Raw genomic sequence first — 24,513 nt, forward strand, 5'->3', positions numbered from 1 at the left:
TCAAAAATATTCACTTCCATACCCAGTTTTGTGTTCATAATTTCTAAGGACCAACCCCTGAGCATGGATCCACCCTGCCCCCTTTCTGCTCCATTCTTCACTCGGTGACTGCCTCCTCCCCTCTCCCTCCCTTGCCCAGCGTTGACTTGTTGCTGGTTTAATGATTGTCTTTGCAGTTAAGCCAGCAAACTCACTGTCTAGAATTGGGCTGTAAGCTCCTTGAGGATAGTCCCCTAACTTAGAGCATCACGCCCAGGACCAGCACCACCAGAAACACTGAAGCAATGCTGTCAAAATACCTGTCTGAAATGGGACCGGTGTTCCCTGGCGCAGGTGACCCGGGCAGCCTCTCAGTGTTGGGACACTTCTAAAGAAGGCCCATGCCGCAGACCTGCAGCTTTTGTAGGAAAAGAAGGGTTTTGCAGAGAGGATGTGGCCCCTGATGGATAACATGAGCCAGCTGGTTGCCTGGTCGGCAAGGAGAGAAGACCCTTCTCAAGGTCAGGGTTGGGCAGGGTTACTGAGCCTGCATTCAGACCCTGCCAGAAGCAATAGCGGAGAAGAGCTGGAGTCTGCGACCTCCCCTCCACCATGCTGCCTGTGCGTGCCCTGGGCAGTGGGCTGGCTCAGTGCCTGCACTCCCCACACCTCTAATGGCTTTTGTAACAGGCAGCCCCCTTGCCTTGGCTCAGCAAGTCCAATGGCCCCGGCCCTCAGAGGCTCAGAGATAAGCGGGGGAGGAAGTGCTTTTCCATCCACACACAGCACACTCAGCAGCGGCCACGGCAACCCTAGAAGTCGGCAGATGGGCCAGTGTGTTTCCTCTCCCAGGTAAACGCATTAACAAGGACCTTACCTGGGACTTCCCACAGCACATCCTGTGAACGATTGGTCCCTAAGATGCAGCTAGAAAAGAGCAGTGGTTACGTGGACAAAGAGAAGTGCCAAAGACTGCACCCTTAGCCCCTGAGATGGCAAAAAAAAAACTTCCTAGCTGCTGCCAACCTGTCCCAGGGTGTTTGTCCACACGCCTTACCTGCCCCTAGTAGCCTCTCTGGGGTGTGGACCCATCTGGGGAAATACTGCCTTTACTACAAGCAGCAACTGTGGGTGAGACTCACCAGGACAGGCAGGTAGTCAAATTCAGCAGTCGTGGGGCATTCTTGGCTCCTTCTACCAACTTCTATCAGCAGCGACTTCCTTCTGACACACAGGCTTCCTTCCCCTGGTCAGGGGCCTTCCTGCATCAGGAGCCCTGAATGACCACCACCTCCTCCCCCCGACTCCTCCCCTTCTCAGGACCCAGGAGAGAAGGATTTCTAACACCTGCAGCCCAAGGCCTGACCCCTCCCACTGTCATCTGTGAAATGAAGCCACCTAGATGCTCTCAAGTCTGCCTTCTAAGTTCCACCTGATCCTGGATGGAAACAAGCAAGACCACGAGGGCTCTCTCTTCCTTTTCTTAGCTGGTTGACTCCATCTTTGTTACCTGCAATAAAGGTGGTGGTTTACACCCCAGAGCCTTCAGAGAAGGGGAGTTGCCCAACGACGTGCCTTTCATTCTTCTGAGTATGCTCTCCCCGCAAGATGAACAAGGGGGAATTTTAACCTTCCAAGAGGGGATGAGTGAGCAGAAATGAGGTTGCGGGGGGTGAGGCTGGGAGCAGGTGAGGGACTTCGGAGACTGAACTGTCCTCTGGGGGACTTGGTGACCCTGGCACTGTGTCACCGACCTTCTGCCCCAGCTTCCCACCCCCTCCCATCAGGAACAGTAACAACACCCACCTTGTGAGTATACGTGTGTGCTAGGCTGCTTCGGTCATCTCCGACTCTGTGCGACCCTTTGGACAGTAGCTCGCCAGGCTCCTCTGTCCATGGGGATTTTCCAGGCAAGAATACTGGAGTAGGATGCCGTTTCCTCCTCTGGGGGATCTTCCCGGCCCAGGGATGAAACCGCGTCTCTCATGTCTCCTGCGCTGGCAGGCAGGGGCATCTGCCAACTAACGCCACCTGGGAAGCCCCCACATTATGAAACTGATAATCAAATGAAAGGACGCAGCGCTCAGGTGGGACCTAGGACCTAGGACGTGGTCAGCTCCTGGCAAACATGATTGTTGTCTGCATCACTCAGTAGTCCTTTGGGGGGTGAATATTCTCTTTCTTTTTTGAGAGTGAATTAGAAGGGATTGCACTAAAGCCCTGAATCTGACCTCTAGGTTGGCCCCAAGGGCCCAGCTCCCAGCATCAAGGTCACATCAAACAGAAATCCACAGCCACACCTCACATCTGAGGGAGCCCCTAGATTTCAGGGGGCTGGACTTGAACGTGGCAGCTACCTTTGTCCCGCAATTCAAACATGGCCCACAAACTTCAAAATAATCTCCCCTTGACTGGTGATCAGTGTCTGAAATTCCACCACAGGCGTATCAATCATTCCTTTGGCTTAGATTTTTATCCAATTCAGTCATCGCATTGAAAGTGAGCATCTACCCTAGAAAAAACAGCCTTCAGGGCCTCCCCTTCCATGGAGTTGTGATCTGGAGATAAAGAGGTCCAGGATCACAAAGGCTTACCAGCTAAGCCAAGCAGAGGGGAGGGACCTGCAAGAATTTCCCCAGAGAGAAAATGAAAAAAATAAATACCTTCCAGGGTTGTCAGGAGGTCAGCTGAGTTAATGCTGCCAAACTCCCTTGTGCCCAACGGGGACTCAGCAAACATTCGTTCCCTTCTCCTCCTAACCTGTTGTCAGTGGTTTACACCTGGGGTTAACGAGGGCCTGAGAAGAGGGCTTGCTGGGTGGGAGGGTGAAGGTGAGAGTGTTTCTGTTTGGGGACAGGATGGGGAGACAGAAAGGGAGGCCTTGGGGCGACTCCTTTGATTCACTCTGATCCCTGTTCACTTGTCCCCTGGTCACAGAGGCCTTCCTAGACCACCCACCCCGTCCCTCACTGTATCTCCTCAGTCTGCTTTTTTATTCCTTACACTCCCTCAGCTGTCTTTCCTACCAAATGCATGTCTACAAGGGCTTTGTTTTGCTCCCTGCCAGGATGGAATCTCAGCATTGCCGGTTCGGACCTAATTTGGCCTTGGTCAAGCTATTTCCTTCTCTGTGCTGTCTTCATAGGGTCATTTTGATGATTAAATGCACTGATAATAAAGCAGCACTTGGCACAGTGCCGAGCACATCCTAAGTTCTCAATAAATGGCAGATGTAGTTATTATTGGTTATTTTCCAGTAAAATTTTCCTTCCTGTGGGTCAGCTGTCTAGAGAAGACTGCTGTGGCCACTCAGGAATTCATCTCGAGTAGAGCTAGAAATAGAAACCTGCGCTAATTGGGGAACTGTGAAAATACTGCTTACCTTTCCAAAGCCAATGAGCCAGGGATCCCTAGGATGCTGGTTCTCAAATATGGCTGCACACTGGGGTCACCTGGAGAGTTTTAAAAATGACTGATGCCTGGGTGCTCCGCCAGAGACTCTAATGTCATCAGCATGGTTGGTGGCCTAAGCATCGGGATTTGTCTTAAGTTGCCCAAGTGCTTCTAATGTGTATCAGGTTTGAGAGCCGCTGCTCCAGACTGCTGCCAGATTTCCCCCTTGAAAGTCAGCGAGAGGCAAGTGTCTAATTATGGCCTGCTGGTTAATGCATCTTCCTAAAAGGGGCCATTCGCTCACAGTCCAGCCCATTAAAAATTAATCACTTTGGCCCTGCAGGGTCCCCTCACTTAGAGATTGCTAGTGACTGCGGTGCAGATTTCTAGGACTCTAGTGCCCCGCAGAGGGAATCCTGGAGGCCAGCAGCACAAGCAAATGGGGAAACTGAGGCTGGAGCAGCTGCACCAAGCCTTCGTCCACCCAGTCCAGCCCTGGTCCCGGCAAGGATGGCAGTATTAGAACTGGCGATCCAAACAAATGAAACATTTTGTCATGTCTTGCACTGTAACAGAACTCAGAGCTGATGATTAGGATCCCAGAGGGATAACATGCAAAGCTTTTATCTGTGACGCGAGCTCTAGTTGAGTGAGAAGACAACCACATTTTGAGAAAGTGGTTTTTAAAAAGAAGCTCAGCTCCTTTGCTCCCACCTTCCTGCTGTTTCAAGCAGGGAGAAGTACATTATGCTGAGTGAAAGAAGCCAGTCACAGAGAGACAGATAACTGTATGATCCCGCTTATATGAATAGTCACATTCAATAGTGCCAGAAAGAGTGCTGGTCAACGGGGGCTTTGGGGGCTGGAGTACGGAGAGCTGTTGTTTAATACGCATGACTTGGTTTTGCACATGGTGGTGATGCTGGGACAACAATATGAATGTACTTAATACTCTGAATTTTGTGCTTAAAAACAGTTAAAACGGTGAATTTTATGTGTATTTTACCACGCAAAAATAAGTCATGTTTTAAAGCAATTCTGATTTTTTTTTTTTTTTTTTAGTGTAAAAGGAAGGGACCACATGGGGGCTGCAGGCCTATAGGAACTTAACTGGGCTTTTGGTTATTTCCATGGAAACTGGGGGAGAGATGAATTTCACTGGAGAGGATCCAAAGCAGGGAGTGGGGAGAAGCCAGCCCTGAGAAAGAGGGCATCAGATCAGCACTTAAGGGGCATCCACTTTAGAGGTTAATGATGGCTTGAATGGTAAAGAATCTGCCTGCAATGCAGGAGACACAGGTTCAATCCCTGGGTTGGAAAGATCCCCTGCAGAAAGTAATGACTTACCCACTCCAATATTCTTGCCTGAAGAATCCCATGGACAGAGGAGCCTGGCGGGCTACAGTCCATGGGGTCACAAAGAGTCGGACACGACTGAGCGACTAACGCTTTCACTTGAGAAGTTAATGAAAACTCAGGGCAGCTGATTTAACCACACTGTTCACTGTGTGTGTTTCAGCTGCATAAACAGAATGTGCATGCATGCTCAGCCGCTCAGTGGTGTCCGACTCTTTGCAACCCCATGGGCTATAGCCCACCAGGCTTCTCTGTCCATGGAATTTTCCAGGCAAGAAAGCTGGAGTGGGCTGCCACTTCCTCTCTAGGGGATCTTCCAAATCCAGAGGTGGAACCCACGTCTCCTGCATTAGCAGGCAGATTCTCCACCGCTGGACCACCAGGGGCGCTGTAAACAGAACGTACCCGGTGACTTGCCAATGATTGTGCTGTACACTGGGCTTGTAAGACTGTGCGTTCCTGCCCTCAGCTTGAGAGAGTCCCTGCTGCATATCTTAATGGAAATGAGTTTTAACAGAGTGAGTTTGGAGTCAGCAAGAAGAAAGGCGATTCCGCTGTGGTGTTCTTTCTGTTTTAAAAGGCCTCTAATATGCCTGATATGGATATTGGCACAAATAAGAATTATACCTTTGGAGGAAGGAGGCTGTGGAGAGGGAGGCCGTTTATTTCTGCTTAAACTGGGCCTCTGAGAAGGTGGTGTTTTTCTAAATGATCTTTTGATGAGTGCTGGTAACACAAAGAATTAACCCCTATTACAGGTCAGTCTGCTGCTCAGTTAGAGAAATCTGCCTGGCCTGTGAGCAAGGCACTAATCCCTTGGGCAGGGCAGGATATTAAAGATCATCCAGGGTTTTGCTGGTCCAAATGCAGTCCTCCAACCTGCAGCATCGGTACCACTTTGTTGGCCTGATGAAATGAAATCTGCATGTTCAGCCCAGGTCCCCAAGAATTCAAATGTGAGCCAGAGTCCGACGATCTGCGGCCCGCAGGTTGCTGCTGGCTCATCTCCCATGAGCTTGTCCATCCCTGTCTGCCTAGGAGCCCAGCCCCATCCTGGGACAGCCTGGTGGATTCGAGGGCTCTCTTTCTTCGAAAGGCAGTTCAGCCATCTATTGGGATCACAGGGACTACATCATCCCAAACTGGCGTTGCATCCCAGCTGTGCTGCTTGCAGCCTGGATGACCATGGCTAGGTTGCTTACCCTCTCTGTGCCTCCGATTCCTCCCTGTCAAATGACTCTCATAAGAGTCCCTAACTCATGGGGTTGTCACAGGGATTAAAAGAGTTAATCCCTAGGAAGCATGAGACCAGTTCGACTATCTCAGTAAGCGTGAGCTATTATTATACTGCCTGGATTTTCTGCCTCATGCCATGGCTCACGTCTGTCCCTAGAGCCTCAGAGAACAAGCTTAACTCCCCATCCGTATGACAGCCCTGTGTATGTCCAGAGGCAGCTCTCATGCCCTCTGCAATGTTCCCCAGGCTCTAAGTGCCCTGTCTTTCCCATTCCTTGGGTGATTTGCCTTTGATTTCCACAGCACATCCGCCAGGAGCTCTTCTGAGAACTTGCGCCTCCACAAAATCACAGCATCCGTGCCACAGCCCTGTTGACCCCCTCAAGCTCAAAAGTTCTTACTTCTCTGTAGCCTGACAACTCTTTCCCTTGACCCAGTTTCTTCTAGATCAGACGGGATCCGTGTATGCATTCCTCCCCTCTTCCAGGGAAGCGTGGTGCCCAGGGGCCTTCCTGAACCTGTTAACCCCCGGCTACGCAGAGAGCACCCGAGTTGCAAGCCTCTCCAGGCTTCCTGCAGCCACTGCCAGGGCTCCACGAACGGCCCTCCCTCTAGTGAGTCTGCAGGAACCCTACCACAGGCACCGGCCTCCCCAGGACCTTCCACAGAAATCCCTGTCCTACCCACCTCCCCTTCCTCCCCAACCCCACCCCCAGGTCTGCCCTGACCCAGAAGTGCCCACACCCCTCTGTTCCCATCCCTCCTTCCCCACGGCTCCTTTTGCTCCAGAGCCTGGCAGAAGCCACCAAAAGAAAGTGAGTTAGTCGCTTAGTCATGTCCAACTCTTTGCCACCCCATGGACGGTAGCCTGCCAGACTCCTCTCTCCACGAGATTTCCTAGGCAGAAATGCTGGAGTGCGTAGCCATTCCCTTCTCCAGGGCATCTTCCTGTCCCAGGAATCAAACCCACATCTCCTGCACTGCAGGCAGATTCTTTACCTCTGTCCTACGGCTCCTAAAACACATCAGGGGCAGCCTTGCCTCTGCAAACATCTTTTACGTTCAGGGCAGGTGCTTCAGAAGGAAGCCCCCCTGCATCCACTTCAGCCCCAGAATCTGCGGATAGACAGGTGTTAGTTACAGGGAATTCCATAACAGCCTGCTCACCGACACATCAGAGTAAACGCCCCTCAGTAGCTTCCCCAATGAGCACTCTGCTTTAGCCTTCCTCTGACACTCTTACCTTTTGGCTGGAGAATAACATTGGGCCATTCTTTATTTATAACCCACCCGCCCAGATGTGCACACCTGCAGTTGGGCTTGTCTCTCATTTTGAGACTCAGACTTAAACTCCTCACGAACTACTCTCCATATAACCACAGGGATGAGTCCAGGTGCATTAGGCTAAGCAAAGGAATTTCAACTCAAAAGGCCACACACTGTGACTCCATTTATGTGCATTCTGTACAAGGCAAAACTAATGGGATGGAAAAGAGTGGTCTCTAAGGAACTGGGGCTGGGGGGTGACCCGAAACTGGCAGAAAGGAATTGTGTGAGATAATAGAATTGTTAGACATCTTGATTGTGACGGTGGTTACACAATTCTATACTTTGTCAAAACTCATGGAACTATACACTAAAAAGTGAATTTTACTGTTTATAAATTATACATCAATAAACCTGGCTTTTAAAAAAACTACACTTGCCAATCCTTTCTGGAACAAGGCAAAGCGTAAGCCAAAAGCCATCAACTTTTGTAAACTCCTCACCCACTGCTGAAAGTGGGAACTGGATCTGCCTGTAAAATCAGGTCTGTTAAAGAAAGGGATCAGCGGTTCCTCCAGTAGGTGCCCCATTTTGAAAGGGCTCAGACCATGCAAGACTCTGCTTACTCATTCATCCGTCCATCCACTCAACAGTGTTCACTGGACATTTCCTAGGAGGCAGACCTGGGACAGAAACGAGCAAGGCAGAAACGGCTGTGAAACAAGATACAGCCTCTGCCCATGAAGGGAGAATCGTCCAGTGGTCCCGGGGGTTGGATGGGTGAGGCAGGTGGGATGGGAACTGCAGAGAAGTAAGGTGCTCAGTCGTGTCCCACTCTTTGCCACCCCAGGGACTGCAGCGCCCCCCCCCCCAGACTCCCCTGTCCATGGGATTTTCCAGGCAAGAATACTGGAGTGGGTTGCCACTTCCTCCTCCAGGGGATATTCCCTAACCAGAAATCAAACCCACATCCCCTGAATTGCAGGCAGTCTTTTACCACTGAGCCACCAGGGAAGCCCCAGAGGAGTAAAGAAACAGTGACAAAACAGGGATGGTGGAGCTCCTGGGAGGGGGCATTCAACTTCACCCCAGGGAGCTGGGGAGCTTCTGAGAGGAAGCAGGCCTGAGTAAGTTAGCCAGGAAGGACAGCGGGTGTGAAGACACCCATCCCTGGAAGGTACACACGCAAAGGCCCAAAGGACAGAGAAAGGAGGCACATTTTAAAAATTACGAAGAGCTCATTTGGGAGCCTTGAGGCTGGGGAATGGGGGTGCTCTAGTCTTTTCTTCCTTTCTTCCGCCAGTTTGAGGTCCCGCTCTGAAGAAACATGTGTTACCAAGGAGAGAAAACGGCCATAACGGAGGGCTCTCGGGTTTTAAACACAATAAATCTTTGCTCTACAAGTGAAGAGATTTCAGATTAACCGATTAAAAGCTCCTGGGGACTTGCACTTCCTAACTTTTCCTCTGTTTTAACCTGGGTCTGTGATACTTTCTACTTCAGCAAAAAAGGAAAACTACATGCCAAATTGGAAATTACAACAGCAAATAACAAAATGTTCCCTAGACTCCCTGACTGGATACCCCTGGTGCTGTCTGAACTCGACCACCAAATAGGTCTGTTTTTTTCACTTTAGAGAGACTGTTCCAGGTAATGCAAATAGACATTTTGCAGATTTCACTGGTGCACATGCTTTCTGAATTACACAGAGAACAATTTCCACATGGCCTGGCTATATTTCCCTAAAGCACCCATGACGTCATTATTTCCCATAGGAAGGGCTTCCACCCCAGGCCACACACTGAGCAGTGGCTGAAATCAGCTAGAACACCCACCCCACACTCTGTAGAATTCCCAGAACCCTCTGGGCCAACCAAAGCTGTGTCCAGTCTGCCTTTTAGGGCTGCTCCCCAAAGCCCTTCACCCATACCCATGATGAAGCTGGCTTCGTCCATTCCCAGCAGAAGACTGGTGTCTGGCATTGTAGCAGAAATAATTTAATCATCAGCACCAAAGCAACTGGCTTGATTTCAATTTTCCAGCTATTTCTGAGATTCATCCCACTGAATAAATGAAATTCCAGTTTCTCATCATTACTCTGTTGATGGTGATAATGAACTCGAGTACGGCTCCTGTTTATCCATCTTCTTACTAGATGAGGGTAGACTGTTATGTGTTGTTACATCAAGATGGGCTAGGAAAGCGTTGCTCCTTAAATAGTGGCAACCTGGATCCCATTCGACAGAACAGAACTCCAGGGCCTCATAAGATTCCCCCACCAAACTCTTTGAGCCCCTCAAACCTGCCTGAACCCCTCTAAACAGGTGATCAACAGGAAGGATGGAGAGTGAAAGAGGTCTTTTCTCCCTGAAAAGGGACAAGAAGAAAGGTATGGGAGGGAGTGATGCTCAGTCATGTCGGACTCTTTGAGATCCCACGGACCAGTCCATGGAATTCTCCAGGCCAGAATACTGGAGTGGGTAGCCTTTCCCTTCTCCAGGCAATCTTCCCAACCCAGGGATCGAACCCAGGTCTCCTGCACTACAGGTGATTCTTTACCAGCTGAGTCACCAGGGAAGCTCTATGGGAGGGAGGGTGTCCATAAATGACTGATCATTGGAAGCTGGGGTTTTGTCTTCCAGGGTTACCTGTCAGAAGGGCTGGTAACGAAGTGGTACCGCTCACCACGCCTACTCCTCTCCCCTAACAACTACACCAAAGCCATCGACATGTGGGCTGCCGGCTGTATCCTGGCTGAGATGCTCACGGGCAGGATGCTCTTTGCTGGTAAGCTGCTACCTGGGCCACCCTTCTGCCCCTCTGCTGCAGCTCAATAAAAGGGGGGTGGGGAACACGCTAATCACAAAACCTGCTATCCTCCTCTTTGAGGTTGCCTCTGACTTTGACGGCACTACTTGGAGGCACCTTGTTATCAACTATTTCAGGCAAAATTCTGGAGAGGCAAAAAAAAAGAAAAAAAGACTTCTTGAGCACTAAACTTCCAAAAATCAAGAAATCATGTCTCTTCAAACACCTGGAGATTAACCCGTGAAAACACCCATCCTACCTTTTCAGCTCCTTTCTCCCCTCTCCCTGCCACTGTGAGAGGTCAATCGGGAGTGCTCATTCAGAGAGGGGACCCCACCAGGCTCCCAGAGCCCCTGAACTGACCCTACCTGAGTCCACTGCAGGGAGAAGCCAAGTGACTCCTTCAGAGCAGACGCTGATGCTTCGGCAGTTTCTGGGTCAGCATTCACAGCATTCGCATGAGCTTAGTGCCATACAGGGCATCGTCAGGGGGACACGGGAGAGCCCTGCCCTTGGCCTCCAGCTTCTGGAAGACTGGGACCCCACGGGACTCAGTGATGGCGGGGGTTGCTCTGTGCAGCTGGATGAGTCAGGAAGGAAGACCAGGCTGGGTTGGATTCAACCCAGTAGAGGTGAATGGCAAGGCTACTTATGCAAAAAGGGAAAACAAAAGGAATAGGATGGCCCAGACACCAGAGAGGGCAGCAAAGATTCAGACCTGACCCATCCCAGCAGCATCAAAGCTCTGAAACAGCATCAGCGATGGCCTGGGTGTGGAAGAGGACTTGAGTTTCCGAGAACCAGAAGCCTGAAGCTTCTTATGGGTGAAGATGCTATTCATGCCCCACATCTAGCATGATCCTTGGCAGGGAGAGGACACTCCATAAATCTTTGTTGAATGAACGAATGAGTGAGTGAATGAGTGCTTGAATGAGCCATTTCGTCCTGTCCCACAGACCTGGCAGCCCTGTCTTCCTCCCTCTGCCTGGAAGAGCACCAGTCAGCGCACTCATGACATGTCCCAAACTTAATTTGCTATTCCTGATTTTTTTGTTCCCCTCCTAATGGGAACCCAAAAGGCAAGACTCATTTTTAGCCTTAAAATCTCTTCCTCCCCCAGCCTGGTAAAGGATATGCACAGAGGTGCATAGGAAGGAATGCTTGGAAAGCCTCGGCTCGGGCGGCTCCCATCATTTTAGCGCGGGCTGACTCAGGCTGTATGAGGCTGGACCATTCCAGAGGCACAGAATGCTACGAGAATGGATGGGGCCCCAGAGACTACCCCTTCTTTCTGCATTTGACCAAGCCCCAGAGATGGCAAGCAACTTGCCCACAGTCACCCAGCAATTAGCAGCAGAATGAACCCAAGTCCCCGGGCTCCCACTTTCCTAGGCGCTGGCGTTTCCACATCCACCAGTCCGGTGGGTGGCACGCGTAACCATCTGGCATTTGCCTCCCCAGGGGCTCACGAGCTGGAGCAGATGCAGCTCATCCTGGAGACCGTCCCCGTGATCCGGGAGGAGGACAAGGACGAGCTGCTCAAGGTGATGCCTTCCTTCGTCAGCAGTACCTGGGAGGTGAAGCGGCCGCTGCGCAAGCTGCTCCCGGAAGTGAACAGTGAAGGTACCGCCACCTGACTGCCCGGCCGGCGTCTGGAGGCTGCGCTCTGCGCCCTGGCTTCACCCTGGGGCCCCGGGGGCAGGCAGTCTTTTCCGAAAGGACCAGAGTCCCTAGACACAGAAGCGGGGGACCCCCTGGCAGCGGGTCTTTGCCCTCACTCCTTCCAGAGCGAGTTCAGCCGTCAGGCCACCCTCAAGGCAGTCACTGCTGGTCCTCCACACTCAACCCTGATTTTGCTTCCCTTTCCTTCTTTCTCACTTGCCTCCCTCCCTCTCCTCCACCTCCCTTTACTTTTTCCCCTCTGGAAGGCATGGTACGGTTTCATCAGCTTCGAAGTCTGATCCAGGCTCAGCTCCCCGTTCCACCAGTGACTAGCTGTTTGGCGTTGTGCAAGCTTCTTAACTTCTCTGCATCTCAGTTTCCCTAACTGTAAAATGGATATAATAATACATGATACATAGGGTCATTGTGACGAGTACATAAAATAGAGTTTGTAAAGTCCTTGACATAGGATAGTTTCTCCATTATCTGAGATGTTAGAATATCACCAGTCTCATACTTGCTAAAGGCTTCCTTGTTGCTCTTCAGTTGCTAAGTTGTGTCTGACTGTTTGCCACCCCCTGGACTGCAGTAATGCCAGGCTCCTCTGTCCTCCACTTTCCCCCAGGGTTTACTCAGATTCATGTCCAGTGAGTCAGTGATGCTATCTAACCATCTCATCCTCTGCTTGAGGAAATTCCTATATCAGACAGGATATAGGTTTGGCCAATTGTAGGAGAAACCCAGATTCTCAACAACTTAAATAACATTTATTTCTTATTTAAGAAAAAAAAAAAGAGTTTATTTCTCTCATATAAGAATCTAAAGCAGACAGTTCCAGGGCCACTGAGGTAGACCTGGTCCACAGTCATCCAGGGGTCCAAGCCCCTTCTGTCTTATATCTCTGCCACCTTAGGGTGTTGCCCTTACCCCTTGGAGGAAGGTGGGGGATGAGGGCAGCCCCTTGCCTTTAATGTCACGAGCCAGGATTTGGACACCTCACCTCCATTCATGTCCTGCTGGCCAGAGCGTAAGTCACCTGGCCCCACCTCACTGCAGTGAGGCTATGAAATGGAAACTTACCCCACTGCCACTGTGTGTCCACGTCCATTACTATGGAAGAGGAGAACAGACATGGGTACCAGCTACCGTCTCTGCCACGCTCCTCCCCATCAAGAAACCAAGAACTTGGACTAACAGTGTCTTTGGCCATGATCCCCTGTCAATCAATAAACTGTCTTAGCTTCCTTGTCATCAAGGGAGAGAGGCAATTTGATTCCCCACAAATTAAGTCTCAGCCCGTCCACATTTTCTTTGATTCGTGGGCCTCTGTAGAAATCCTGCCATGTGACAGGAGGTTCAGAATTCTCAGGAATTCTGGATCAGGGATGAGTCATCCATGTCTCTTCCCAAACCACCACACACACAGCAGCCCCTCTGAACACTGTGGGCCTGCCTCAGAGAAACCAGAGACACGATAGGTGGTCTCCCGGGGAAGACGGACACCTGTCAGAGATGAGCAGTTGAAGGAACACATCCTAAGGAGTCAGCGAGAGCCCTGGGGCTTTGGGGAGGGCGTGAGAGCCACTGGGCACAGAGAGGGACAGAGAGCCGACCCGGAGAGCTGGTGAGGGCTGGGATCAGCACGATCTGATTGTCTGAAGGGAAGCCGGAGGGGTGAGCGAGGCCAAGAGGCCACAAGGCCCTGAATGCCCAGGCGACGTGTGTGGACTGGATCGTGGAGCCAAACAGAGGTTCACGAAAGCCGGGCCGGCTTCACCCTCCCAATGTGCCGGGTTTACCCTCCCAGTGTGCCAGCTTCAACCACAGTTCTCTCATCTGTCTCTGGGCTTGAAAAGTGACCCCAGTCAGCCTGGCCTCAGGGGAGAGAGGTACGGTTGAAACGAAACTTCGGTAGCGAAAGGGTGTCACACCCGCCTGCCCCAAAGAGCCAGCTGCTGTCCCTCAGCTCACCTGGGGCTGTCCCTCTGAGGGCCTGCAGGCCTGAGAAGAGGCTGTCTCCCTAGCTATCCCCCTCGGAGGCACGAAGGACACAGTCTGGGTGGACTGTGTCCCCCAAGCAGCCGCCACTGCACGGCTGCAGGACAGGGGAGCAGGCCCGAGACCTCACCCACAGGGCATTCAGTCCTGAGCTCCGCTGACAAGAAGCAACTACACCGTGGGGGACAGAGCCGATGAGGAAGCCTCTACCCAAAACAGGGAGAGGAGCGCTCTGGGTGCAGCAGGGCTGAGGGGCCCTGTCCCCGCCCCGCCTCTCAATCACCAGAGACGCCCCTCCCTGAGAATCCTTCCAGAAACCCTGGGGGTCTGAGAAGCCCAGCTGGGAATCCAGTGGGGCCACATAAAAGTCACATGATTGCACAGAAGCCTCATTATATCAGAAGCACCAAAAAAACCCACAAAAACGTGTGGGAGGTTGAACTTGCAGAAGAAGAAAGAGTTGGGGAGTGAGGGTGGTGGTTATGAGTTAAGGGGAAGCCGGTGCTGTAGCCAATAGACCTGAAATCTCCATGGCCTACCTGCTAGCGATGGAGGCACTGATCAGCTCAAGTCCAGACAGAGGGGGGCTTCTGTCCAGGACACGGGCCTTCTGCCATCTTCAATCAGCTTCCAAGGCTCCCCCGGGCACCAACTTCCAGCTGAAGCCAGAGGCGGGAAAGAGAGCAGACACACGTGCTGGAGTTTTGAAGAAGGTGGCCTTGATCTGCCAAACCTCCAGGGGCAACTTGTGGGAGAAAGAGCTCTGGACCCAGGATCCCCTGGCTGGCAGGCTCTGTTCCCCTGCCTTCCTCCACGGTGACCGCTCTCACTCAGGCTTTCTACTGCTGAGTCCTATAGGAGGAGGGTCCTCCACCAGCTCCCCCCACAGCTGCACTCAACTCACGACGCCTGACGGCGGGGGTGGAGATGTCCCCGCGTCCCCCCTCCAGGTGGGACCACCTCTGAGACGCGTCCCATGCTGTCTCTTGGAGGACCCAGTGGAACGGAGCCCCAAGTGCCTTCAGCAGGAACTGCTCACTGGCACGTCCTTGGCTGGCTTCTCCCCCACTCCCCACCAGTGCTTCCTGGGGTCGCTGCCACATAAAGTGCCTCCACCCCATTCCTTGTCTCTGCAGAAATCCAGCCGAAGGCAAAGTTCTAGCCCTGACCTCCAGTAACCAACGGTGACCTTATCTTACAAGTCACTGCAATCCCTCTGTGTGTACTGTATGTATGTCGGCACTCAATCATGTCCGACTCTTTGCGACCTCATGGACTGTAGCCTGCCAGGCTCCTCTTGTCCATGGAATTTTCCAGGCAGGAATATTGGAGTGGGTTGCCATTTCCTGCTCCAGGGGATTTTCCTGACCCAGGGATCGAGCCCACATCTTTTGCGTCCCCTCCATGGGCAGGCAGATTCTTTACCACAAGCACCACCTGGGAAGACCGTAACCCCTCTGAAAGTGAAAGTCTCTCAGTCGTGCCCAACTCTCTGCGACCCCATGGACTATACAGCCCATGGAATTCTCCAGATCAGAATACTGGAGTGGGTAGCCTATCCCTTCTCCAGGGGATCTTCCCGACCCAGGGATCAAACCGGGGTCTCCTGCACTGCAGGTGGATTCTTTACCAGCTCAGCTACCAGGGTAAGCCCTCCGGACCTCCGTTAATTCTTTTGTGGAGTCAGAAAGCAGCATCTGCTCTGAATTTATCCCTAGACTGTGGTGAGGGTCGTGAGAAAGGGAACGGGTAAGAAGCCCTTTCACAAATGGAAAAGTATAGACACTCGGGGGCATCCCCAGGCTGAGGAGTCTCATTCTCACTGTGCCAAGGGCACCAATGACCATCCCATCCTGCTCTGCTCCCCACAGCCATCGACTTTCTGGAGAAGATCCTGACCTTTAACCCCATGGATCGCCTGACCGCCGAGATGGGGCTGCAGCACCCCTACATGAGCCCGTACTCTTGCCCGGAGGATGAGCCCACCTCACAGCACCCCTTCCGCATCGAGGATGAGATTGACGACATCCTGCTGATGGCCGCCAGCCAGAGCCAGCTCTCCAACTGGGACAGGTGCGGCTCCAGGGGCCCCGGCCCTGGGGGTTGGGGCCCACGACCTCATCCTCTCATTTCTACCTGCCTCTGATCCTCCGTGACCTCTCCTTCTGTCTCCCGAGTTCTAAAGTCCATGGGGCGCTTTCCCCAGCTCGGCTTCCCACCCTTCTCTCCTTGTCCCTAGATGCTCGCTGTAGATGAACAGCCACGTCCTGCGTGTGTGGTCAGGGCCTGCCTTTGTGCCACCCAGCCACCGCCACCCTCTCTCCCCACCCCAGGTGCACCGCACACCCTGGGTTCAACACAGAGTCGGGCAAGCATTTCATGCGTACCCACGGCCGGAGCTCACATCTTGCAGGCTGGGAATTTGCCCCAGAAAAGCAAAGCACAGCAATGCAAGAAAACAAGGTGCAATTCACCATCACACACCACCTTCCTGCTCTTCACATCCTTTGCGTCTCCTGCGAAGCCAGTAAAGGAGGCACCATTATCATTAGTACCCACTGATACACGAAGAAGCCACAGCTCAGAGAGGTTAGAGACTGGTGTCGTGTCACAGGGCTAACACCTGGCCATGAGGGGCAGTCCCCTGTCTCATGTCAGACACCGCTAACACTCGCAGAACTCTTCTCTCCTAAGCTGGGCCGGGCCTCAGAATCCTTCTCAACCCAGTGCGCCCAGAAGTCACTACCAATGAGTCACAGCTGGGGAGGAGATACGTTTTTTTGTTTTTTGTTTTACAAACTCCACATAAGCACACAGTGATCTCTCAGGGCCCTTCCCGTTCTGATGTTCTAGATCAGGCAGCTAAACGTTTAGGCATCACCACCTGCTAATTCTGGGAGGGAAGCGATGGTGGCTGCTCTGTTTAGAAACAGAGCTCGAGGGCTTAGCAGCTAGGACTCCGAGGGGGCTGAAGTGGGAGCCCTGCTGCTGCGAGAAAGTGACAGCTGGTTACAGAAGTGACAGATGAGTAGTGTCTCCTTTTTGGTCATTTGACAGATGATGGGTTTCAGATTAAGGAGGCTCCAATGGAGGGTCAGGGCCACCTTGCTATTTTGGGACAGGCTGGTTGTTGTCGATGGTTGTTATCAAGTGTTGCCAGCAAACAGAGATTAACGAAGACCCTCTCTGCTGCTCCCATGCTAGGCCTGCCCTTGACTGTGCTCCCTGCAGCCCCACCGCCTCCACTCCACACGGTCTAGGGCACAGCGCATTGCGTGGCAGGGTTCATCCATGCTCAGCACGGCTATGGCCTGAGGCTGGCGCCAGGAAAACCGTAGGAGGGTTTCTTTGACCCCTGCCCATCAACTCTGACCACTTCTAAACCTGGGGCGCCTCTGCTCTGACTTTCCCCATCACACCTGCATGATGAAGGCAGATGATGAAGGCAGTGACAAACCCCTGCCCACAGGCCCTGCTGCTTTGGGCAAGCTGTTGACTTCTGAACGCTCGTGTCCTCACCCATGGCGGAGGTGATAATACTCCACGGGGTTGCTCTGGAGACTGTAGACAACTTATCGGGTTGGCTGAAAAGTTTGTTAGGGCTTTCCATTTCCAACCCCGAACAAATTTTTTGGCCAACCCAATACACTTGGCCCTTAACAATGTAGCAGCCAAAAGCGGACGACATCCCATTGGGGTGTTATTAAATGCTATCACAGAGCTGCAGAAGAATGGGATGAATATGAGCTTTTCCTTTTTGAATTATGCGCAGTCCAGCCAGTGTAGAAACTGGCAAGACAGTTCAGAGAGTTACACAGCTGGAGCACTCACGGTTCACTGAAGCTCTGAATCCTCTGCACACACTCATACTCTGACCAGGGTCCCAGCCTAACCCTTACCAAGATACTGGTCCTGGTTTGAGGGGTTTCTGAAACCTCAAACTAATAGAACTTTCTTTCTAATAGAACTAACAGAGTGTCCAAAAGTGACGCTCTTCACAAGTCTTCCTCCTGAAATCTCTGCCGTTTCAAGGACCCTCATGGGAGGGGACAGTGTTCACCTCGAGGAGTGACTCCTGCCCTGATGGCATCAACAGGCAGAACTGGTACCTTCCTGTGCTTCACAAACCACAAGGCATGGACCACAGCTGCCTGCCTGCCCGGTTACACAGCCAAACCAGCCTGCCCTTGGTTTTTCCTGTGTGAGAACTCAGCCTCCTGTTCCAAGAGGCTTCCTCTAGGCTCCCTGCCTCCCCGTCCCCTAAATTCCGCATAGAACACCTGACATGGAGAGGGCTCAGCCCAAGCTGATGGCCTGCCCACCTGCCCTTCACTGGGTAGCTGCTCTCCAAGGCCCCAGGACAGTCAACAGAGGGCAGAATTCCAAGGATCCTTGGCCTCTCTTGAGGGTGCCTATAATCTTTTGGTATGCCCCACCTGCTCACATCTGCACAAAGTCCTGCAGAGCCTCCAACCAGAACCACTAGGGCAGGGTTCTTAGCTCTGGTTGGAACTTAGAAACACCTGGAGAGGTCTGACGAACACAAAGCTGCAGGGCCTTTCCCCAGACATACTGAATCATCACTGGAGGTACAGGGCGGGCATGGAACTTTATTTTTAATCCCCCCCCCCCCCCGACACACACACGAACACACATACACGCACACAGACACACACACACAAGTGATTCTAATCTGAGCCCTGCTACTCAAAGTGTGGGCTGTGGACCAGCAGCATCACGTCACCTGGGAGCCTGTTAGACACGCAGATTCTCAGACCCCACCTCATCTACTGGATCAAGATCTGTGTTCTACAAGGTCCCCAGGTGATTTGTGAGGACATCACAGTTTGAGGAGCACTACATAGGTGGATCCACTAGAAAATGCATTCCAAGGTGACAAGGATTTTGTTCCCTGCTGTGTCTGGTAATGCCCAGTACAGCACCTGGCACAGGGGAGGTGCTCAAGAAATATTTATAGGGTATTGAATGAATTGGCTTCCAAAGAGGCCCCAGTGGTAAAGGGCCTGATAATGCAGGTTTGATCCCTGGATCAAGAAGAGCCCCTGGAGGAGGGCATGGCAACCCACTCCAGTCTTCTTGCCTGGAGAATCCCATGGACAGAGGAGCCTGGTGGGCTACAGTCCATAGGGTCACAAGCAGTGGGACACGAATGAAGTGACTCACCACGCACACACAATGAATGAATACTATACATATATTCCATGAAATTCTCCAGGCCAGAATACTGAAATGGTAGCCTTTCCCTTCTCCAGGGGATCTTCCCAACCCAAGGATCGCACCTAGGTCTCCCACATTGAGGGCAGATTGTTTACCAGCTGAGCTACAAGGGAAGCCCAAGAATACTGGAGTGGGTAGCCTATCTCTTCTCCAGCGGATCTTCCCAACCCAGGAATCGAACTGGGCTCTCCTGCAGGCGGATTCTTTACCAACTGAGCTCTGAGGGAAGCCCCTTGAAGACAAGAGGAAACAATCAGTCCCTTCACCTGCGCTCTGGGGGCCTCACCGTTACTGTTCCTTTGTCCCATGTCCCTCCCACCTTGGAGGTGGGGGACAGCAGGAGCTGCCGGGGTGCGGGGGGGGGGCGGGGGGGGGGCTGGGAAGGAATGGAAAGCCTGGCTGCTGGGGGGCAGACAGTGATGAGGAGGTGGCTCCCTCCGCAAAGCCACCCAGGCTGGAGGGGCGGGGAAGAGGGGGGGTGTCCAACGGCCATCCCGTCTTACCCTGCAGGTACCCCGTGAGCCTGTCGTCGGACCTGGAGTGGCGGCCCGACCGGGGCCAGGACGCTAGCGAGGGGCAGCGCGACCCGCGCGCGGGGTCGGCGCCGCTTGTGGAGGACGTGCAGGTGGACCCGCGCAAGGACTCGCAGAGCAGCTCGGAGCGCTTCCTGGAGCAGTCGCACTCGTCCATGGAGCGCGCCTTCGAGGCCGACTATGGGCACTCCTGCGACTACAAGGTGGGCTCGCCGTCCTACCTGGACAAGCTGCTGTGGCGCGACAGCAAGCCGCACCACTACTCGGAGCCCAAGCTCATCTTGGACCTGTCGCACTGGAAGCAGGCCGCCGGCGCGCCCCCCGCCGCCGGGGTGGCCGGCGTGGCCGCGGTGACCGCGGACCCCGGGCCGCGCGACGACGAGCCGGCCAGCCTCTTCCTGGAGATCGCGCAGTGGGTCAAGAGCACGCAGGGCGGCCCCGAGCGCGGCGCCAGCCCGCCCCCCGACGGCCCAGATCGCCGCCTGTCCCCACCCGGCCGCCCGGCCCCCATCGACGGGGGCGCCAGCCCACAGTTCGACCTGGACATGTTCATCTCCCGCGCCCTGAAGCTCTGCACCAAGCCCGAGGACCTGCCGGACAATAAACTGGGCGACCTCAACGGCGCGTGCATCTCCGAACACCCCAGCGACCTCGTGCAGACCGAGGCCTTCTCCAAAGAAAGGTGGTGAGGGTGGAGGGGCGCTCCAGGCCGTGCCCCCGGAAACCATCCGGGGAAAGCCAGCCCTGGCCGGAGGGGACCGCCCCCCTGGCACCTCCACCAGCCCTTCCACTCCATCTCGGCTGCCCTGGGGTTAGCGGAACAGGAAGGATCCGAGGAGCGAGAGGAATGTCCATTTCTTAAACTGCCTTAATAACTAGCCTTTAACCTCTGGGAGTGTGTTTGAACAGGAGTCTAGTTTTTTTGGGGGGGGGGAGCGGGGTTGATCACTTTCCCAGCAAAGAGGAGGCCCTTGTGTTTTTATCAGTGGTGGTGCGCAGGGCAGAAAGGTCTTAGCAGTCAACAGGCCCCACCTGGGTGGCTGTCTGGAGAGGAACCTGGCAGAGAGGGTTGGAACTCTCTAGTCCAAGCAGCCTCAGCTGACAGATGAGAAACGCAGTGAAGTCCAGAGAAGCCAAGTGACTTGCTAATAGGATCGGGGCCTAGTCGGTGTCAGGGCAAGCCTTGAATCCCAGTCTCCTGGCCCCCAGGCCAGTGTCTGTCCATCTGTCCACTAAACAATGTCTTCCTCTGCTGGGGTCACTCTGGCCTTTTTCTCAGAAAACTTGGTTCAAGACGTTTCTTCCCTGTCCATTACCAGCTTACCCATTCTGTGTGCTTTTACTCAGAGCCATGTCCTGTGAATTCTGAAACTGGACATTGAGCCAGCTTCTTTCCCCTTGTCAATAAGCGTATTTTTTTTTTCCTGGCTCCTCAAGTACTGAATATTCCTATTTGCCTCACCCCAGTGTGATCTGAACTCTCAGCTTCAGATCAGACCAGTTTGGGATCTGTGGGTAAAATCACCCATCCTCCCAGGCCTGTGCACACACCTTTTCCAGAACTTCCTATGCACTTTCCTGACACACACGCAGACACAGTGACAGCTCTTGTTCCCCAGGGAATGCCGTACACTGGTGAGTTTGAAGACAGCAATTCCAAGAATCCCTGCAGCCTGCCCCGCACCCCTAGTACACACAGCCCCACTCCAACCCTACCTTGGGAGCTTGTTTTCTCAGCCCAAATTGCCCCTTTGGAGGAAAGCAGTGAAGTGCCTGCAACAAAGCTGATGTGCTGGGAGAGAAGCTCTCACACAGGACCCATTGACCTTCATTAATTCTGCCCTTGGTTTGATCATCCATTTAGCCCCAGCAAACAGCAGGCCCTGAAGAAATGTACTGGAGAGCGAGGGGCCTTGGGGACAAGGAATCCAGAAAGGCAGGAAGGTCTGAAAAGTGGGGTGCTGACATCAAGGGTCCTCAGGGGTCAGGTACCAGCATGGGGACCCCATGACAGAAGAAAGGACTCGAGACCACCATGTCCTCCCTAGCTTAGGCCAGGATGAACTTGGAGCATACCAAACCAAAGGTGCCGGAGAAGGCGATGGCACCCCACTCCAGTCCTCTTGCTTGGAAAACCCCACGGACGGAGGAGCCTGGTAGGCTGCAGTCCATGGGGTCGTGAAGAGTCGGACACGACTGAGTGACTTCAATTTCACTTTTCACTTTCATGCATTGGAGAAGGAAATGGCAACCCACTCCAGTGTTCTTGCCTGGAGAATCCCAGGGACGGGGGAGCCTGGTGGGTTGCCGTCTATGGGGTCGCACAGAGTCGGACACAACTGAAGTAACTTAGCAAACCAGATGTGCACGCGTTCACAGAGCCTCAGGGGACAGTGTGTAGCATGGCAGGCCCTCTGCAGAGGCATGGAGTCCGGTCCCCGGCAAACGCTCTTCCGTTTCCACCACCGGCGTTCAGCTCCCCCCAGAGATGCCCATAGGAGCCGATCTGTACACAGAGGGTCCCCCAGTGTTGATCATAGGCTGTGTTCACCCTCACCTCAGCAGCACCTTAAGTCTAATCAGCTAACTAGGATCTGTACATTGAAACCTGCAGCACATTAGAAACTTGTGTTTAAAAACAATTAACCGTACTGACCGATTTTTACCTGGGAAATATGTAAATATGAAGTGTTGGGGTTTCTTTTTTTTTTTTAAGAAAAGGAGACGTTCACCGCTCTCACGTGCCATTTGTCCTCAGAGGGCGGCTTTACTTTTTTGGTAAAGGAACAAGCTGCTGATCTTGACAAGGAGTTCATATATAATTGTTATTACAGAAGAATTGCTATTACTCATGTTTTAAAAATATCTATTAAACATTATTAAACTTGATCGGGATGGGCCAAATAAAGTTTTATTGGAACATAGATTCATTTGTTCGTCTACTTACTCTTATTCATTTGCACGTTATCTGATCCCGTCTTTAACAGCAGCAGTTGAGTCATTGGAACGTGGCTGGATTCTCCCTGTACCTGTGAAGGGAAGGTGTTTTGAGGGGTTGCAAGTTGAAGGGGAGGTGAGGAGAGAATCTACAAAGATTGGGAAAAGGGGAAGACATTCCACAATCACCTGGGTCAGGCCCAGTGTCCACCTTGTATGTTTCAAACCATCTCTTGGAGCCAACTCCAAATCTTCTGACCGAGGTTGGTTGGTGGTCCCACAGCTTCCTCCTAGATGAAGCACTGGCTTAGTTTCCTTCAAAAGCAAACTCAGAGACAAAGAGTCAAGTGCAAGTAATTAAGGGGCGGGAGAAATGACTTCAGGAGACACAGATAGGTGATAGGGAAGTGATGGGAGAGAAAAGAAGCCAATAAGGGTGCATGCCACCACTGTGGGCAAAGCAGCTCGATCCCGGTGGGGCGCTCGATTAGAGAGGAACATCCACCTTGCCACCCTGCGCACCCTTGGAGGATGACCACATTCTTGGACTGTTACTTCCCAGCACTTCTGGCCTGTCCTGCACTGCAGCAGAACCGGTTCCAGCAGCCAAAGAAAGGCCACAGACACGAGGACACAGGTGCTGGCAGGGGAAAGTTGGGGTGACACGCACAGAAAGACAAGGACCAAGCAGATCTCGGTAAAGCACCAACACGCGCAGGCGTCAGCAGCCGGATTTAACGCGAAGAGGGTTCACAACACCTGTTAGTGTTGGCAATACACTCCGGGTTTCTCAACCCCTCCTATCCCCTCTTGACTGCCTCCAAGAATTAAAACCGGTCACAGGGCAGGAAGCTGCAGGTAAAACTCCAGTACGTCGAGGTGAAAGAGGCTGGAGGTACTAAGGTGACTGCTACCTAAGCTACCCATGGCTTTTCATTTCAATCTCCTAAACACCCCAAGCCCAGCATCTGTGTCCCCACCACGAGTCCCACTAATCCAACTCTGGGATCAGCAATCCCTGTCACTGTTGAGAAGTTTCAGTGTCAGACCAGTGGGGGTCCTTGTGTCAGACCCTACTGGCAGAGCCTATGGTGTCCGTGCAAGAGTTGTGTGTAGGGCCGCTTTGACCCTTGAGATGTGAATTTTGCTAAGAACTTCACGAAGATCATGAAAAACATTCAAAGTTCAAGTTCCTTAGTTTCCGCTGATGTCTCTTTCTTGCTCTGCACGTTCTTGACTTAACAGGTATGTTAACACTCTTTACACGTTGACACCTTTTAGCACCCAGTGGCTAATTCTCACGGAAATGAAATATGGCAGGGTTCTGAGTACAATCGTGGTCAGGAAACAGAGCCCAGCCCACCAGACACCTGCCGGTGCAGTCTCCTTGGTACAGTGCTTTGGCTGGGCAACTCAGCTATGTTCTGGGTCATTCTGTTTCATGAATAGCGATTGGCTTTGTTTCTACTCACAGCATTAGAGTGATTATCAGTCTCAAGGTCCTTACTGTGGGATCAGATTGGCCCTCGGAGCACCTACCCCACCCCAGTCCCTTCCATCAAGCTTAGTTGACAGACTTGTTGAAAATAGGCTCTGCTGTGGGAGAAAACAAACATGTGAATGAGAAGTTTGTGTCTGAGAGCCAAACCGCATATTCAACTATTGTTCCATCCTGTCTTCCAGAACTCTGGACCAAAGCAAGACTTAACATCTTCTCCACTTTAATTCATGGGCTCAGTACTAAGATAGAGCTTTAAATGACTGAGAAATTCCTTTGCAGACACAAAGACACTGCGAGCTGTGCAGAGATCTGTAAAAATATGGTTGTGGGGGTCCCAGTGGCCATCAGAGTTTGGTCACTACTGTCCTGGCTTCGTTCTCGGGAATCTTAAGATGGGGATTCCTTAGCAAGTGATTGATGGAGGAGATACCTGAAGATGATGGAGGGTATGGGACACAGAGGAGGGCTGGGGACGAGTACTCAGCAAGTACACGGTCCAGGCGAGAAACCAGCTTCAGCTTGACCCCACGGAGAGCTCTGCTGCACAGATTGCACTGTGGAATTGGCCCCACCTTGAAGAGGAGAGGACAGCCTTTTGTGCCTTCA

At 52.6% G+C, this 24,513-nt stretch overlaps 1 protein-coding gene across 1 annotated transcript in view; it reads left to right on the forward strand.

Annotated features, from left to right (window-relative positions):
- Positions 1-20,158, forward strand: part of MAPK4 (mitogen-activated protein kinase 4) — a 59,226-nt gene extending 39,068 nt beyond the window's left edge. The window contains exons 2-5 of the mRNA XM_068993928.1: positions 9,873-10,017; positions 11,500-11,661; positions 15,570-15,780; positions 19,444-20,158. Coding sequence (XP_068850029.1) covers positions 9,873-10,017; positions 11,500-11,661; positions 15,570-15,780; positions 19,444-20,158 — 1,233 coding nt within the window. The remainder of the gene's footprint in view (positions 1-9,872; positions 10,018-11,499; positions 11,662-15,569; positions 15,781-19,443) is intronic.
- Positions 20,159-24,513: the final 4,355 nt, after the last annotated feature.

This window comes from Capricornis sumatraensis, chromosome 21, assembly GCF_032405125.1.
Source record: "Capricornis sumatraensis isolate serow.1 chromosome 21, serow.2, whole genome shotgun sequence".
Taxonomy (NCBI): Eukaryota; Metazoa; Chordata; class Mammalia; order Artiodactyla; family Bovidae; genus Capricornis; species Capricornis sumatraensis.